The sequence below is a fragment of the Erythrolamprus reginae genome, chromosome 5, assembly GCF_031021105.1.
Source record: "Erythrolamprus reginae isolate rEryReg1 chromosome 5, rEryReg1.hap1, whole genome shotgun sequence".
NCBI classification, from domain to species: Eukaryota; Metazoa; Chordata; class Lepidosauria; order Squamata; family Dipsadidae; genus Erythrolamprus; species Erythrolamprus reginae.
In genome coordinates, this window is record NC_091954.1 from 52841537 (window position 1) to 52860913 (window position 19377).

At 38.5% G+C, this 19377-nt stretch overlaps 1 protein-coding gene across 2 annotated transcripts in view; it reads left to right on the forward strand.

The window, feature by feature from the left end:
• The first annotated feature begins 6376 nt into the window (after nt 1-6376).
• Nucleotides 6377-19377, forward strand: part of CACUL1 (CDK2 associated cullin domain 1) — a 41198-nt gene continuing 28197 nt past the window's right edge. Inside the window, exons 1-3 of one of the 2 annotated variants that reach the window (XM_070752613.1) lie at nt 6377-6900; nt 10054-10180; nt 11994-12096. In XM_070752613.1, coding sequence (XP_070608714.1) covers nt 6549-6900; nt 10054-10180; nt 11994-12096 — 582 coding nt within the window. In that variant the 5' untranslated portion in view covers nt 6377-6548. The remainder of the gene's footprint in view (nt 6901-10053; nt 10181-11993; nt 12097-19377) is intronic. The other variant, XM_070752614.1, reaches the window with a different exon arrangement.

Here is a 19377-nt window from a genome sequence, read left to right on the forward strand (position 1 = left end):
GCCTGAAATGACAGACCGAGGTAGGCAAGCTTGAATGAAAACAAATGGGTGCCAATTCATTCCTCCAGAACACAGGTGGTGTGTGTTATGCAGAGAAAGCAAGCCAACTCATTTTGTTCAGGCAGGAGTGTGGCTGAGCCAAGTTTCTGACAGGCAGATAGCTTGCCTTGTAGAGTGGAAATCTAAATGAGAAACTCACAGCAGGCTGGTTTTTATAGATGCTGATTTAAATGAAGTGTAAATACAAACAGAATAATATAACCATTTTTATGCCGAATAGAAATTTGGAGAAATAAAGTAATAATGATATGGGCAAAAAACCCCCCCTTTCCAGAGAATTCTATTTTATTTCATTGATGAGCATAACTAAAAGGTCTTTTTACATAAATATGGTAACAATGCATGTACCATTTAGTTTATGGGAGGCAGGAAATAGTACGCTAGCATGCAGAGTAGCCTTTTTTATTAGAAATTATAACTTGCATAGAATAACTTGAGCGAGCTTGTAGTAAAAGTAGATTTTTGTTATGCTTCTGTCATCCTGACCAATTTGTGCCAGAATGTTCTCACTATTAGCAGAGAATATTGCATATGAAAGGGGAAAATATGACTGAAGCTGCTAAACTAGACTATGAAATGTTCCTAAATTGGTGGTTGAAATTATTATTGATAGACATATCTGGCAAAGACCACAGCAAGTGTAAGGTTGTGAGTTAAAATATACAAATGGTAAATTTCAGAAGTATTCAAGAAAAATGAGAATGTTGTTTGTGAAATTAAAGGGGAAGGATCTAATACAGGGGTGTCAAACTCACATCATCATGTTGTCATCACATGACGTGTCACACCTGTTAGCGACTACTTCATCTTCAACCGCAACAACACATGAGCACAAAATAGATTTAAACTGTCAACCCTCCAAACTAGACTGCAAAAAATACAACTTCAGCAATAGAGTAATCAACGCCTGGAATGCATTACCTGATTTTATGGTTTTTACTCCTAACCTCAAAACCTTTAACCAATTGACCTTTCCCCCTTTCTAAGAGGTCTGTAACAGTGTGTATAAGTGCACTATTGTGCCTACCATCCCTGTCCTACTGTTCTATTGTCTTCTATCATTTCTTTTTATCATTACTTATCTAATGTTTTATTTGTACAAATTACCATCCTATAATTGTTTGACAAATAAATAAATAAATAAAACTCCCCCCATTCACTAAAATGGGTGGGTGTAGTATCCGAGCTGATGAGCATGTGTAGGCAGATAAAAGTGTATTTATGAATGAAACAGTTAAAATGTATGTCAGAAAGTACAAATCAATGCCATCTAGGTAGTTATAACATATTGTCTTTTGAAAGGAAAACGATTTTAGATTCAAATTTGCATTTTTCTGATCTGTTAAACTAACCCGTGACAGGGTTTTCTTATCAATTAAAGTAAATCTGATCATCACTTTTTTTATTCTTTGAAATAATTGTATGATGTTAGTTGTTCAATTAAATTCTCATTAGCATGATGAGTCATGCTTTCAAGATGTCTGGAACTATCTAAGGTCTGTCAAAACATATTTTCTTACCTTGCAGTCTCTAAAATATTGGAAATATGGCTGATTCCAAATACTACATTGAACTACACCGTAACAACAAACCTCACTGCTCCTAATCAAGTCTGGTTCTTCCCCATTAGTTTATCATTTTCTTGTTAAACTATTATGAGAATTATTTCTAAATTCAGCATTTTGTGTAGTACATATAATCATAATGACAGAATGATAAGCAATCTATAATTGATAATAGAAGTGCAGTAGCAAATATTCAATTAAAAGGGTTTACCTCTGAAAAACATTCAAAGTGACAGGTTTCAGTGGATGTTTTATAGTAGCATATTAATTAGCAAAATTGGATTAATAATGCATTAAAATGTATTGCATATTTGTGCTTTTACTCGCAGGAAGAAACAAAACCAGTCAGTTTAAATTAGGTTATTAAATGATTGCAGCACCTTAATGCCATTTCTTCCCCTCGTTGTTTTCTAGAGACATGTTTTTGTTGATAGCAATTCTTGAGGCAGCAATAATACTCCTTGGGCTGCTGCTATCATCCTTACTTGTTAAGTTTCTTTTTTGACTATTTCTTACCTCCATCTTTCTCCCAAATAAGGAGCTGACATTTTGATCAGAAGAAGCAGGGAGAAAAATGCACATGAAAAGGAATATCAAATTGAAAGGACTCCCCCAAGTGGACACATGTATAAATGTATAGAGAAAAACTAATCTCTAATGCAACCTTGGGGACTTGAATTATTTACATTCTTTTAATCCTATTAACTTCAAATCAAGATAACTCACTTTGCTCTACAGCCAAGCTTTCAGCTATGCTACGTGTTCAGGAACAATCCTGGGAAATCACTGAATTTAACAAATTAATAATCCACTTGCATTTTCTACAAGTATTTTGAGACTTTCAGCACTACTTCTTCATTCCCGTTTACTCTTACCAAAATCATGTTTACAATTTGTGTATGTAGTAAGCAAATTAAAAGGAATATTATTGTCCATAGAGAACAGGAAATAGAGTTATCTGCTTCTACTCTATATAAACTATTTTGAATGTGAGCAATCTCACTCTCAATCTCAGACCACCTTGATAGGCCCTTACATTTAGATCAGATATTATTTAGTATCTTAATGCTATTAAAGCTTGTTTGAAATGTCACTGGCTGAGTTTACCTTCACTCTGAATAAAAGAAAAATTAATCACAAGTTTGAGAACTTAAAGAATTTGAAATAAACAGCAAAAAACCTAAATAAGAATTACTTATTAATAAGATTCAAGAAAGTTACAATAGGTTACATTTACAAAACTACAAACAGTGACACAGCCAGTGACAAGCATGCCTTGGTATGCCTATGTAATACCTCTACTTTGCAAGCTATCTGGTTGTTAGTTTGCTTCCGGGTACAATTCAAGGTACTGGTACCTAATGTGAAATCCTACATGGCATACGGCCTGTTAATTGAGATACAGTAGTCCCTCGCTATACCGCGCTTCACCTACTGCGGCTTCACTTCATCGCGGGTTTTCAAGAAATATTAATGAGAAAAATCATTCGCGGATCTTCGCTGGTTCGCGGGTTTCTGAGGAAGTCGATCGGCAGATTTAAAAAGCCCACCGAACTAGATCGGCAGGTTTTTAAAAAAATATATATCTAAAATCATAAATACTGTATTTAAATACTGTATCTAAAATAAATACTGTGTGGGAAGGGTTTATAAACACTTAAAACAATGAAAACTTACCAAACAATTACAATATAAATACTTAAATAAGTACTATCAGTCGATAAATTCCCCATCGCGGATTTCACCTACCGCGGCCGGGTCTGGAACGTAACACCAGCGATAGGTGAGGGACTACTGTACTATCTTTCTCTCACAGTATCTGCCTGACTGGTTTGATCTGGCAACAGTGGTGCACTTCAGATCCCATTAATTAAACAATACCAGCTGTTGAGGCTCCAGAATCTCTGTAGCTGCACCTGACCTCTGAAAAGAAGTTTCCCTGAGATTCAAATACTGTATCTTCTATCCTGCATTGTTTTGAAGGGTCTTAAAGACCTGACACCGATGCCCCTTTTTTTCCTGCTCCTATTTGGGTTTTCTCCTTCTCCTCTCTCACCACCCCGCCTCCTCTGCCTAGTAGCTCCTCAGTGAATTAAATTTGGCGAAATTCAACAAATTGTATTGATTAAAATATTCATTTGGCTTCAATACATTTAAATATCTGAATCTATTTGAATAATTGATTCAAATATTTGAATGTTTGCTTTACTTCTCAACTCTTTCATTACAATTGTGTAACCTTATTTAATTAAGTGGAGAACACTCTGCTTGTACCATTCAATAGCATTAAACAACAATAATCTACATTGAATCATTGATGCAAGGTGGAAACGCAATATTTCTTTTTCATTTCCTAACATTTATTTATTTGATTTTATTTGATTTGTATGCAGCCCCTCTCCGTAGACTCGGGGCAGCTAACAACAATAATGAAACAACATATAACAAATCTAATATTTAAAATAATTAAAAGACCCTTATTTAAAAAACATACACACAAACATACCATGCATAAATTGTATAGGCCTAGGGGGAAAGGAATATCTCAATTCCCCCATGCCTGTCGACAGAGGTGGGTTTTAAGAAGCTTACTGGCTTTCAAATTCCAGGGACAATACTGTTGATAAGTGCTCATGATTATCTCCATACCTTTCCCGCCTTTCAATGGACTGTTATTTCCCACAAGCATAAAATCCCTCCCAGACTGTATTTAATACTGGAAAAGATGGCTGGGGATGGAAACTATTCAAAGGGGATGGAGTTCTTTTAGAGGAAACAGACATTCGTGATCTCTGGGGAATTGAGAACCCATCAGGGAGAATCTTCATGTGTTTGAAAAAGTCCCCTTGTATAAAAGAATGAGATACTGCATCTTGAAAGTACTGTTTTCAGACATATCAGAGCTAATAACTGCCTTACTTATTTGTATACAGTACCACTAATAAACTGCAGTACATTTTCTGTCATACTTTGAACATTTAGGACCTTAACGGCCACAACATGAGGTCATGAGCCTTTATTAAATTAGATTGCATGAGGTCTATGATAGGTTATGCACATTCCAGACTCTAACTGGAAAGTAAAGAAAATATTACGGTACTTTTTTGCAAATCAACTTGCCTATTTTTTGAAATCTACTTTTCAGGTCTTTCTTGATTTGCCTTTATTTTCACTAGGAAAAAAAAGCACACATGCAAGTGTCTATCCTGCTCTATGCCTAGGAATGTATATCTGGAACCTGTATTTTTACTCCCTTTCCATCCCCCCAATCTTTAATTGAAATTATATCCGTCTGCTACTAATCTTGTTTCAATCTTGTTATGAACCTTCGTTTAACATTTCTTTGAAATCAGCTCCTCTGGGCTGGCATGGAAGAAAGCAGATTTTTGTTTATTTGTAATATATAATCCAGCTTCATGCTTCTTCTCATTTTAATTAGGAATTAAGTGAAGCACTCAACTAGTAGATAATCACATTTTTGCAGTTCTCTTTATACAATAATACAAATATAATACAGTAATAAAAAGAATCTTCTATGCCGCCCAATCTCATAGGACTCAGGGCGGTTTACAATAATACAAATACGATTTATTTATTTTGTTCAATACACAATGAAGCTTATAGAGATATAGTAGAGAAGATATATGGGATATAGGAGAGACTATAGGACAGGGGACGGAAGGCACTCTAATGCGCCTATGTACACCCCTTACTGACCTCTTAGGAATCTGGAGAGGTCAACTGTAGATAATCTAAGGGTAAAGTGTTGGGGGTTAGGGGATGACATTACAGAGTCCCACGCTTCAACAACTTGATTACTAAAGTAGTATTTTTTACAGTCAAGTTTGGAGCAGTTATGATACAGTAATAAAAAGAAGACATTTTAAAGTTGGGGAGATGCACAGGGCCGTTTTCCCCTATCTTTGGGTACAGTTAAATGCCAAAGGCTTTTGTGTTGAGAAAGCCAAGTAAACCACAGAAGCCAAAAGATTCCAGTGATTGTAACCCAATTTACATTTATTGAATTCTTTCCACTAAACAAAGACTGGTGAGTTAGGTTTTCCCCTCCCTCTCTAAGGAACACAGTCCTTCTCCTATTATAAATTAATCAGTTTTGGACCTTCAACCGTGTATCACTGTACAGTGCTTTAAAAGAAGGGGTGTGGACACAGGTGTGTGGGGATGGGTGGGTAGGGATGCACTTTTTTTATCCCGAAACTTACATTCTGGCTTAAAGCATTGCATTTTCTCCGGACTTTTACACTCTTTTGTATTCCATTGAAGCGGATGGGAATATTCTGCAATTTAGATCTCATTATCTGAAAACAGCTAGATTTGTTTGTCGCTGATGCCTTTAGCAAACCGGATGGAGTTTATGGCCAAAAATATAAGAATCCGCCTCCAATACTTAAGAACTACCAACTGGGTTACACTATTAACTGTCATTATCTAGTTAGTAAATGATGCGCTTTGCACACAGCAACGAGCAATCAACTTCAGGGCGACGGCACTTCGGGTGAGCGAACCGAAATCACCGAGAGGCAAATTACAGACAGACTGCGATTGCCATCGCGAGTTGCGATCCCAGCGCCGGCGAGAGGAGGCTATGAAACTACTACCTCCACAATCCTTTGCGGCAGCGGCGGCGGGCAGCGATCGTATTTAGACGCCGGCGTCGTAAATAATAGCTCGGTTTTAAAGCCTACGCTCTATGCCCGGGCTCGCTTTACGGCCTGGACTCCGTGGGATCCGCTTCCGGGCAGAAGTTGAGGGAGGGATTGGCCCGGTGGGTTGCTGGTAGCCCGGAGACGGTGACGCTTCTGGCTTTGCGATGGGGAGAAGCCGATTGTGACATTCTCTCCGCTCCCTCCCGCCCCCTCCTCCCTTGCCCGGGACAAAGCGGGCCCCTCCAGGCCTGTCGGGATGGAGGAAGAAAGCATGGAGGAGGAGGGGGGCGGAGGAGGAGGAGGCGGCGGAGGCAGCATCAGTAGCAGCAGCAGCAGCTATGAGGCCTTCATGGACGACCAGAACCACAACAGCTGGGATCCTGCGGCGGGAGGCCGAGGCGGAGCCTACGGACTCTCTCCTTCGCCTTGTCCGGGAGAGTCCCGTGGGCAGCGGCTAGCGGAGGAGCTGGAGATCCACATGATGTCTGAGGCCGCCGCCGCCGCCAACGGGCCGGGGAAGGGCTGCGAAGCGCCGGGAAAAGGAGGGGCTGCAGCCGCCTCTGCCGCCAGCCTGAACCTCAACATCAACCCTTCGGCCTCTAAGTTCTGTGAGTGAGGCATCCTCGGTGTCCGTTCTCCCTGCCTCCCAAGATCGGAGGAGTGGACGTGGCTGCTCAGGAAGGAGGACAAAGGGAGCTAGAAAGAGAGACCCCAAAGGTGCTTTTTTTCCCCATGAGGCAACTGGACTTTCTGGTTTTTTTCTTTGAAGATTTCTCACTTCTCATCCAAAGAAGCTTCTTCTGGATGGTGGAGAGTGGAAGGATTTATACTCATTTGCATCCTTTTAGAGCAGGGGTCTCCAACCTGCTGGCTGGGGAATTCTGGGAGTTGAAGTCCGCCAGGCTTAAAGTTGCCAAGGTTGGAGACCCGTATTTTAGAGGATGGTTAAGGTCACCTGGGGGTTTATCTGTGTCATCTGAGTTATCCAAGTGGTGCAAACTGGTGTGGAGCCTTCTTGGTACTGTTGAAAGGACTGTGTTGTACATTGGAGATCGATGATGTAGTATCCCCCACCCCCTGCTATTCAAGCACAGGAGGATCTTTAGCCAACATAACATGTGCACGCTTCAAACTCAAGAGTACACTAAAGCAGAAGCATGTCCATCCCAAGGGTAAAACACCAAGATATCAACTGAGCAATGTGGTATATACAGTGCAATGCAGTGAGCCAGGTACAGATCTGTACGTTGGGGAAATGAGACAGCCACTTTATGAACGCATGGCACAAAATAGTAAAGCAAATACATGAAAACTAGATTCAGCAGCCCATTTGCATTTAATAGACTCAGACCACGCTTTTGAAGGCAATAAAGTCCATTTTTTGAACAGAGAGGATTGCTGATTTGAGTGGTCAAAGAGGCCATCTATGTCAAAATTAAAAAGTCCTCTTTCAATAGAGGGGGAGGGAAATGACATAATCTATCTGCAATCTACAACACAGTCAACAGTACCAAAAAGGTTCTACACCAATCTGCACCACTCGGGTGACCTGGATGACACAGATAAACCTCCAGATGACCTTAATGACCCGCTAAAAGAATGCAAATGACCAGCTGTCTGCAAGGAGTAAAAACCTTTCCATTCCCCACCATCCAGTCAGAGCTGAAGAAGCTTCTTGAATGGGAAGCAAAACGGCTTCAAAGAAAAACCAGAAAGTCCAGTTGCCTCTTGAAAAAAGCACCTTTGAGACAAGCATGACATGGATGACTGAGAATTTTCGTAGACATTTAGAAAGAGAGTTTGGCTCTTGCCACTTTTTTCCTCCTAGGAGACCAGCAAGCATCTTTCCCCCCAGATTTACATTTTTAGCTGGACCGAGAGCTTGGTGTGCCAAGCTGCTCTTGCTAATTCAGTTTCTTCTCCTTTACAAACAGCCATGTGCATCATTTCACTTTTTTCTGTGTCCTCCTCCTTTGCTTGGCAAAGGGTAGAGAGAACTAATTGATTTGGTTGTGAATTTTGCCCTGAAGTCTACAAGCGCCCATAAGTGGAATGTACAGATTTGGTTTTGAAGCTCAATGTTGAGGCCCATGTTTAGTGGTGGAAGAATTTCTTCTAATCCCATTGAGAGGCAACCAGCTATTTTAATGTAGACACTTAAAACCCACTTTATAATTTTGAAAGCTTATTCTTTGAGCTTTAACATTGTGTTACTGTTTTATGTGTTCTTTAAGAGTTGTATCTAGATCAGGGCTGTACTTAATGCAATTTGGTCATGGTTCATAAACCCAACATTTAAAAACAGATTTTGAATATCAATCTTTTTTCTGTAATACTTTAAGCAGCAATTCGTCTGCATGGGCTTAAGGGTCCTAAAGAAATATGTAGCTAAACATTTTGCAATTAGCAGTAAAAGATATATGTTAATATTTGTAATGATCTCTTTAAAAATATACAGTCTAAATACCAATTTGTTTTGAAATATATGTATATTTCTGCTATGTTTTCATTTCAGAAATGAAATGAAAATATAGCTATGTTTAATTTTAGGACTCTTGTGTATGCTTGCTTAGAAACATGTAAATCTGTCTCAGTAGGCATAGAATTGAAATCTCAGTTAAAATAGATGAATGTTCCATTTGAATCAGAAATAAGATGCTGAGGCCTAGAAGGAGTGCAAAGAAGAGCATAAAAATGATAAGAGGTTCAGATGCTAAACTATGTGATGAACAGCTAAGGCAGAGATCAGCAAATCGTGCCTCTGGAGATGCATGTGGCTCTTTCATTCCTCTGCTGTGGCTCCCTATCGCTCAAAATATACATCACAACAGCCAGTGTGCAACATGCATCAATGTGCAATTAATTAAGCTTTCCGACAACCAGTAGGCTAATCGTGGATAAAGAAAAGAAAAGTTTCAGAAGGAAACAGAACCTTTAATTCTACTATATATGCTAGTTTTGTGGCTGCTCAGGAAATAGTCAGGTGTGGGAAGAGTTTTGTGGCTCCCAGTGTTTTATTTTCTGTGGAAAATGGGTCCTTACCCCTGGGCTAAGGGAATTAGGGATATTTAGCCTAACAAAGAGATAACTTAGAGTAATACAATAGCCATTTGTTCTGAGCTGTTTAAGTTTAGGAAGATCTTTATCCAACATACCTTCCTCAAAGACCTGAGGGCAGGATAAGAAGCAATGTGTGGAAGTTGGTCAGAGGGAATCCAACCTGGAACTAAGGAGAAGTTTTGATAGTCAGAACAATTAATCAATGGAACAGCTTGTTTTCCAGAATTGTAGGTGCTTCATTTCTGGAGGTTTTCAAAAAAGCATTTGTCTGATATAGAATAAGGACTCTTGTCTTGGTCAGGGGGTTGATCTAAAAGACTCCAATGTTTCTTACAGTCCTATTCTATCCCCACCCCATTTTTGTCTAGGTGCCATTTAAGGCGCTTCTGGGTTGACTGAATTAACTGGTGACATCACTGTTGTCTGGCATGACAAATTTCATGTCTCCGTCAAGGACCTGGAGCAAATGACAGGAACCTGTCCTACCACCTAGCAGAACCCAGGTCTCGAACGCAGGCTTGCTAATCTCCAAACCAGGGTTCTAACCATGTGAACCACCACACTCCTGTATCATTCTATGATAATGTAGAAATACTCTTGTCTCAAGTATATAGTTTGAGCTTTGCATTGAAGTTTTGTATTTGTTGATAATTATGCTGACTGCATTCTTTTTATCAATTACAGTATACTTTCTCTTCTAGTAATGAATGTTATAACAATAGAAGATTATAAGAGCACATATTGGCCAAAGTTGGATAGTGCCATAGATCAGCTTTTAACTCAGAGTCCTGGTGACTATATTCCCATTTCCTATGAACAAATATACAGGTAAGGAATTAAGAAAAACAAAAATATAGGTTCTACAATAACAAATTATATTTCAAGCTTGCATTGTTTCAGAAGCTTGCAAGATGCTACTGAAAACTTATAGTAAACGAGTACTGTATAATATTTAAAACTACAATGGTCATTCTGGCATTAGATTTCTGAGAATTTGGGCTTTTGCTATTTAAACTGAATGAAACTAAATGTACTTCGTTAACATCTTTCATTTTTAGAAAATTATTTTTTTCTGTGTTAGAAAAGCAGTGTCACATAATAGAAAATGTTTGTATTGCTTTGTAAAATAAAATATGCGAGCCTCACTTCAAGTTTTCAAACTATGCAACTGAAGATAACCCTGGAGTTTCACTAATCAAATGAAAAAGTTAATGTATCAATAAAAGAGACTAGGTTCTCTTTTAATGTGAAGATACATGTATGCGTTTTGATTCTCATCAAAGAATTGTCACCTGTAATACTTCCTTCTTCAAGACAGAGATCCTGTTTTTAACTCTGATTTTAATGACATTTCAACCAGTTCTTAGTGCTTCAACCAGTTCTCCAAAAAGTTCTTAAGGTGGGGTGGGGTGTTTATGCTGTAGGAACCAGTGCTCAAAACTGAACTATTTCTATTTGGTGTTCTTAAGGGGTAGAAGTAAGGCAACAATGTAGTGTAGTTATAGACTAACTCACGTTGTCACGCCGGTATCACATGACGTATCGGGATTCCCCCCCCCTTTGCTAAACTGTGCATGGGTATGGCCAGCACATGAGGCATCCGGCCTGCGGGGCTCGAGTTTGACAGCCCTGTTCTAGAGTTCGCCTTAAGAACTCTACATTAATGCATAGTTTTATGGTTTAGAGTTATATTCATAGAAATACTAAATGTGAGGAATTGATTCTGTGCTTTATATAATAGTTAAAAATGCTAAGTTCAGGCATAATATTTTAGCCACATTGAAAACAATTGTTATAAGTGACTAGGCCTGTTGATTTCAGTGGGCTGAAAAGTGGCTAACTAAGCTGAATTTCAGGCCTTGAAATGAATATGGGAAACGTTTTTTAAAAAAATTCTGTTCTGTCCCTGAAAAGAAATGTTTAGACTGTTTTATTACTATAAATGCTTAAATGAATGCTTAAATATAAAATTTCCAAAAAAAAGCATCAATAACAAAATTAAACTATGTTTGGTTAAAATATATCTTAGTAATATGATGAATTAACTAAAAAAATCTTCTTAGAAATAAGATATTGCTGGACTTTAAAAATGGAATCATTATATGTGGGATAGCCTTGACCTTTTAGATCTTGTGGAATTCTCTGTGACAAATACAGATCTGCTTCCACAAACCTGGGTTTAGAATGTTATAAATGTGTATTTAAAATCATATACAGGGAGTCCTCGACTTCTGACAGTTCATTTAGTGACCGTTCAAAGTTACAGCACTGAAAAAGTGACATGACCATTTTTCACCCTTAAAACCATTCCTGCATCCCCGTGGTCCAAAATTCAGGATCGAAATTCAGATGTTTGGCAACTAGTTCATATTTATGACAGTAGCAGTGTCCCCAGGTCATGTGATCCCCTTCTGACAAACAAAGTCAATGGGGAAATCTAGATTCACTTAACAACTGATTACTAATTTTAACAACTGTGGCAAGAAACGTCGTAAAATGGGGCAAACTACCAATGTTTCACTTATCCACCTAACTTTTGGACTCCCTTGTGGTTGTAACTGGGGCACTACCTGTATTTAAAATAAATTTCTACAGGCTTAATATTGTCAATTTATCATTGTTCCTGTATTTATTTCTGCAGTTGTGTATATAAATGTGTGTGCCAGCAGCATTCGGAACAGATGTATAGTGACCTAATAAAAAAGATAACTAACCACTTAGAAAGAGTCTCAAAGGAGCTGCAGGTAAGAAACTGCACAATTTCATTTTCCTGGGATAGAATCCCAGGAAAATGCCAGTGATCTGTTGAAGTTATTGCTACCATAGTTGCTTCCTGTGCAGAAATTGATAAACCTGATTTGTAACACGTTAGTTGTGAATTGATGTATTTCAAAAGATGAATTGATATACATGGTTGATTTCCACTGAGCATATGTAAGTGTAGATAAGAAAATTCTCCACTAGGTTGAATCTGATTGCTAATGATTTCAGAGGCATGTTCACATCATTTTCTTGGCAACTATTAGATTTGCCAATTGCCTCCTGAGATACTCTTTCAGCTTCCTGGACTAGCCTGTTACTATGACATTTCTTGGTGATCCCCCATTTAAATACAATCAGGTTTGACTCTGTTTAGTATTTTGAGATCAGCCTTAGCAGTGAACAAAATCTAGGATGATTGCTCAAATGAATGCGACCACTTTTGATCACTTTGCCCCTAGGGAATCATGTAGTGGATGTGTGCCAGTATGGATCTATTATTTTTAGCTAGCTTAAATTAGCCTTGTAGAATTTGGGTTGGAAAATTTATCAGTGTTCAAGCAACTTTTTATTATATTGTACATTCATTTGTGTTTCCTTAGGTTTATAAAAATATGCTGTTCATATTTACTCAGCTTGTTTAAAGAAAGAACCTCCCTAATTTTACCTGACCAGGATTTTTACTGCCCAACTGAAAATACTTTTTTAAAATCACAAGCATTGGTTTTTTTTAATTGAGAACCTGGTTCTAATGCTGACTGTAGCTTCATCTTCAAACTCTTGAGATTTGTCAGTAAATGGGACCTTGAAGAAAGGTGTGCTGCTTTGGCATGCTGTAACAGCAGCTCACTAAAGAGATGTGTAGCTAATTAAATCTTGTAACTTTCTTCTTACACTTCCTGTATTAAAATTAAACACTTGTGTTGCATTTATAGGTGAGGGAGACACTTCCCCCTGGAAACAGATACAACACAGCACAGCCAGAGATGGGCTGCTGCCGGAACGGCTAATTGTGCACAGCTCTGCAGCTTTGGAGCATGAGTGTGGGATCGAGCACAATTTTGCTTCCCGCAGGTAGCAAAATCTCGCACAAGGGCACGCTTCTTAGCATGCAGAGAAGCTAAAAACCTCACCAAAATGTGGCTGCTCGAACCCCCTTTGCAAGAATTTGCTACCTGCACAGGTGTGGGAAGCAAAATTGCTCCATCTCACACTCCAGAGATGTGGAGCTGCACACAATTAGCTGTTCCAGGAACAAAAGTTTAGTTCAAAGCACTAAATATTGCTTTACATGCTACTTATACACAAAAATCTGATCTACTAACACTCAAGGCAAATTGGCGCTAGATAAGAACAGCAGAATTCAAGAGGATCTGGATTTAGGTTTCTTGCGAGAGTGGAACAACTCCAAATTGATGATGCATTTGGCCCCACTAGCCTCAAGCTCAGTCTGGTCCTGTCCTGAAAAACTTACTGTCCAGCTAAGCCTATGGATAATAAAGAGAAATTCAGCTAGAGTTCACTTTTGTATTTGCTTACACACAATAGAAAGAATCTTGCAAACTAAATCCTTAACTAATGTCACCCTATGCCCTGGGAGATTATAGGGAGTGGCTATCCTTAGTTTCCCCCCTCTTGTTTTCTGTGGTAGCTCTGACCTGTGCTGCCTCTTGTCTGGCCCCCTTTCTAGAATGTTCTCCTTCTTGGGAAACTGCTGCTTAACCACAGTCCATCACATTACATTAGGTCCCTCTCTAACAAAGTCTTCCAGAGCTGAACAACAGTATGTACCAGGAAAAATAATAATAAAGGATCATTCCTGTGGAATACTGTTCTACATTCATTTGGCAACATAAGGATGCATTCCTTCATTGTTCCGAGACTGAGCAATGAAATTACCTTTACTGGAAGCATTGCCTGATTAACCTAGCATTTTAAGGAAGGATTTTTCCCTCCTATCTCTATCTGGCCATGCCCTTATTTATTTATATCTTGAATTATTGATAAAAATAATAAGGGCAAGGTAGTGAACATATCTAATATTTCTTCCCCCCCCCTATTTTTCTTACATCAACAACCTGGTGATGTGAGTTAGACTAAGAAAAATTAATTAGCCCAAAGTCACTGAGATGGATTTCACTGCTAAGGTGGGACTATAATTCAGTCTGCTGCTTTCTAGAGCAATACCTTCATCACTGGATCAAACCGGCTTTTTTCATGTGTCCTGTGAAAAATTGTCATAGCAAAGAGTGCTTTCTGTATGTATGTGGAAAGAAGCAACTTTCATGAAATGAATTTTCATCTGCCACAACTCCATTGATAAAATATGCTCTTCTTGTATGTGTAACTTTGTGCTGGAAGACACAATGATGTGTTTTTCATTTTATTAACCAAATTCATTAGTAACCATAGATCTTACACATAGAACCCAATTAAAGAATCAGAAAGATATAGAAGATGCTTCTTATAAAATGACATAAATTTTAATTTCTAATTAGTTAATCTTTAAAAAATCATTGCATAATCAGAAAAAAAACTCTAATTAAGATAACTTTGAACAAGAGAAAATATTCTCAGGTAATAAATAATATGATTGGCTATGTGTGTATGTGTGTTATGAACTTTTAAAGACTAATATCAGAGTTTTGGTGAGTTTCCTGAGTGACTCAGTTGAACACTAAATATTGATTTTTTTGTATGCAGATCTCCACTACTTGCTTTTGAAGAGCTAATAAACTCTTCTGAGGTACAATAACTTTTCCATTGCAATATGATTATTCTTCAGTTTGAAGACATTAGTATCATAATTAGTATAGGTGTTTAACAACTGTTAGTTTCCACATTTTTTATTATGTGTCTGAATTCATTGTGAACTATGTTGGGTATCCTGCTTTAGAGTGAAAAGTGTATTTAGTCTCTCTCATTATATTATAAAAAGCCTGGATAATTATTGTGTGGAAATTGACATCAAATGGGATGCTGAGTATTAATTCAGTGATATTTTAGTTGATCCTGCTTTGCACATTTGTTTTTTTGGTTTGGACTTTTCCTTTTTTTTTTTAAATTAGACTTTTCCCCCAGCAATTTTGTTACTTTGATTTTGGAAGCACATGTCATATATATTTGGCATATAAAGGTAGGAACTAAATGTTCTAGATACTAGTAACTAAATGGCATTAGAATAGTTATTTTCCTGCCTTTATATTACAATATCAAAGCTATTGTGAGGTGCTGCTGACAAAGAAGGGAAGCTCTAAACAGGTCAGGGCAGCGTGTCTCTGTAGCTGCATTTCTCAGCCCTTTGAGATGGACAAGATCAGGAAAGAGGCTCCACAGGAAAAGTAGAATTAGGCTTTATTGAGATAGGCTGTGTACTAGCAGTCAGCTAGTTTGATTGTGCTTCTCCCCTCTTTCCCCTTATGCACCGGTTAGCCAAGAAAGGGTTATTCTCAGTCACTTTTTAATACTCCTTGGATGAAAAAAAAACATTTTTGCTTTAAGTTTAGGTAATGTTTTTATTATTATTATTGAATACTGTTGTAAGGCCATCTCTGTAGCTCTACACCAACTGATCCAGTTTGGATGTGTGTCAGTGTGGGACCTAGGAAGAGTTGTGCCTGATTTTTGCAGTGACAGATAAGGTTTGAGGGACCAGGGGCTACAATTCAATCTCGTCCAACTACAGTGGTACCTCTACTTAAGAACTTAATTTGTTCCATGACTAGGTTCTTAAGTAGAAATGTTCTTAAGTAGAAGCAATTTTTCCCATAGGAATCAATGTAAAAGCAAATAATGTGTGCAAACCCATTAGGAAAGAAATAAAATTTGGGTAGGAGGAGGAGGAAGAAAAGGAGGAGAAGAGTCGCTGCCAAAGGAAGAAGGTGAGGTGAGGGGAATCAAAAAAATCCAAAACTTTAAGGCTTAAAAAAAAAAAAGAGGGACTCTGAGGCGGCGAGGAGGAGCATGCACCTTCCATACACCCAGCGCGAGGCTGCCTCCTATACAGTGCGCCAGAGAGAGAAACCCAGGGAAAATGGCAGGAAACTAGCCGGGCCTTTGTGCCACTCTCAAATTTTCTGGGAAATTTTTCCGGGCTCAGCTTCTTAACTAGAAAATGGTTCTTAAGAAGAGGCAAAAAAATCTTGAACACCCAGTTCTTATCTAGAAAAGTTCTTAAGTAGAGGCGTTCTTAAGTAGAGGTACCATTGTATTTGAAAACTTTTCCAAACCATTTGAAGAGTGGTGGTAGGCAGAGGTGGGCTGCTAAGGTGGAACTGCAACTGTGCAGGTAGCAGAATCCCATTGGTTGAAGCAAAAAAACCCACTGAAACATGGGTGCACCTGCATCTCCACGTGCGATTCTGCTACCTGCACAGCTGCAGTAGCAAAATTGCACTAGACTCCGCTAGCACTCAGAGCCACGGGGGCGAGCACACACCACCGTTCCATCTTAACAGCCCACCTCTGGTGGTAGGTAGGATCAGCATGGAAATGAAAGGAGAAATTTATGTGAACCAGAATCTCCTGTCCCTACCCTACCTATAAAACCATCCAACGATCTGAAAAAGCTGTGATTTTTGCCTGTTGCTGACAGCAGGCTTTTACGGAGTGAGGATGAGGATGATTTGTCTTCCAGACAAATATCCCTCTCCCACTTCCATTCTTATAACAATAACAACTTTCTGAAATTCAAACTTTTACTATTGGCAGTATGATTTTGAAATACTGCGATACAGAACATATTTGGGATACAGGTTGCTCTTCCTAAATTAGTGAGATATACTAGGAAATGCTTAAAAGAATGTTTAAGGTCTTATTTTATATAGTTATCTTGTGAGAGATGTATAAAAGCTATTTTTATAGATTGCATTACCAATTTGCCATTACATAATATTGGAACAAATCTAACTAGTAATCACCAAACAAGGCAACAGCTGTCTTTTCAAGTATCCTAATGTTTCCACCCCACCCCACACTGCCTCAAAATGTTTAAAATACCCATTAAATACTTTGACTTTTAATTCAAGGAAGTATTAGATGAAATAGCTTGGGTCACAATCTAGGAGATAAAAATTCTGTTATGCAATCGTGCTGCAGGTGGCAGCAGAATACCTTCTCTCGCAAATTGGTATATTTTCCCCCAAATATTAAACCATCCAGCTTAAAGAATAAAAAACACAAGTCAAACTTTTTAATTGTTCCTATGTATCAAATGTAGATTTACTAGCCCCCTAAAATATACCATAATCCTATACTGTTTTACTTTGTCAGTTTCTTTCTTGTCCTTCATTGCCTGTATATATCACAATAAACAGCAACAGCTAATACATTCCTTATTTTTTAATGTATCATGGAATAACTGCAAGATACATCTCTATGCTAAACTCTGCTAAACAAATAATTCCCTCACCACTGTTAAACTATTCACTGGCTGCATTACTATTACTGCATTACCATTAGTCTTATTGTTCCTATCACCCATCTCCTTCCACTTATGACTGTATGGTTATAATTTGTTGCTTGTATCCTTACGATTTATATTAATATTGATTGTTTCCTGATTGCTTATTTGTACCCTATGACAATCATTAAGTGTTGTATCACACGATTCTTGACAAATGGTCTGTGCTGACCAATTGGCCCCCATCTTCACCCAAATCTTCAACAAATCACTAGAGTTGTGCTATGTTCCTTCCTGCTTCAAACGCTCGACTATCATCCCAGTGCCAAAGAAGCCCTCCATCAAGGAACTGAATGACTACAGACCAGTTGCTCTAACATCTGTAGTTATGAAAACCTTTGAAAGGCTAGTGATGTTCCATTTGAAAGCCATCATGGATCCACTGTTAGACCCCCTGCAATTTGCATACCGAGCAAATAGATCAACAGATGATGCTGTTAATATGGCTCTACACTACATCCTTCAACATCTTGAATCTCCAATGACCTACGCCAGGGTCCTCTTTGTGGACTTCAGTTCAGCATTCAATACCATCGTACCGGACATTCTCTTAACCAAACTAAATCAGCTAGCGGTACCTGAACACACTTGTAAGTGGATCACAAGCTTCCTAACAGACAGGAAGCAGCTAGGAAAAATCACATCAGATATATGTACAACTAGCACAGGTGCCCCGCAAGGCTGTGTACTCTCACCACTTCTCTTCTCTCTATACACTAATGACTGCATCTCATACGATCCATCTGTTAAACTACTGAAGTTTGCAGATGATACAACAGTGATCGGACTCATTCGAGACAATGATGAATCCGCATACAGATGGGAAGTTGAACAACTATCCTTGTGGTGTGACCAGAACAATCTAGAACTGAACACACTCAAAACCGTAGAAATGGTGGTAGACTTTAAGAGAAACCCTTCCACCTCTCACAATACTAGACAACACAGTATCAACAGTAGAGACCTTCAAATTTCTAGGTTCTGTCATATCTCAAGACCTAAAATGGTCACCTAACATCAAAAACATCATCAAAAAAGCACAACAAAGAATGTTTTTCTGCGCCAGCTCAGGAAGCTCAAACTGCCCAAGGAGCTGCTGATTCAGTTCTACAGAGGAATCATTGAGTCTGTCATCTGCACCTCTATAACTGTCTGGTTTGGTGCTGCAACCCAACAGGACCGACACAGACTTCAGAGGATAATCAGAATTGCAGAAAAAACAATTGCTGCCAATCTGCCTTCCATTGAGGACCTGTATACTGCACGAGTCAAAAAGAGGGCGGGTAAAATATTTACTGACCCCTCACATCCTGGACACAAATTGTTTCAACTCCTACCCTCAAAACGTCGCTACAGAGCACTGCACACCAAGACAACTAGACACAAGAACAGTTTTTTCCCGAACGCCATCACTCTACTAAACAAATAATTCCCTCAACACTGTCAGACTTTCTACTAAATCTGCACTTCTATTCTACTAGTTTTTCTCATCATTCCTATCACCCATTTCCTCCCATGTTGACCGTATGACTGTAACTTGTTGCGTATATCCTAAGATTTTTATTAATATTGCTTCTTCATTGCTTATTTGACCCCTATGACAATCATTAAGTGTTGTACCACATGATTCTTGACAAATGTATATTTTATTTATGTACGTTGAGAGCATATGCACCAAGACAAATTCCTTGTGTGTCCAATCACACTTGGCCAATAAAAATTCTATTCTATTCTATTCTATTCTATTCTATTTTCTTTTATGTACACTGAGAGCATATGCACCAATGACAAATTCTTTGTGTGT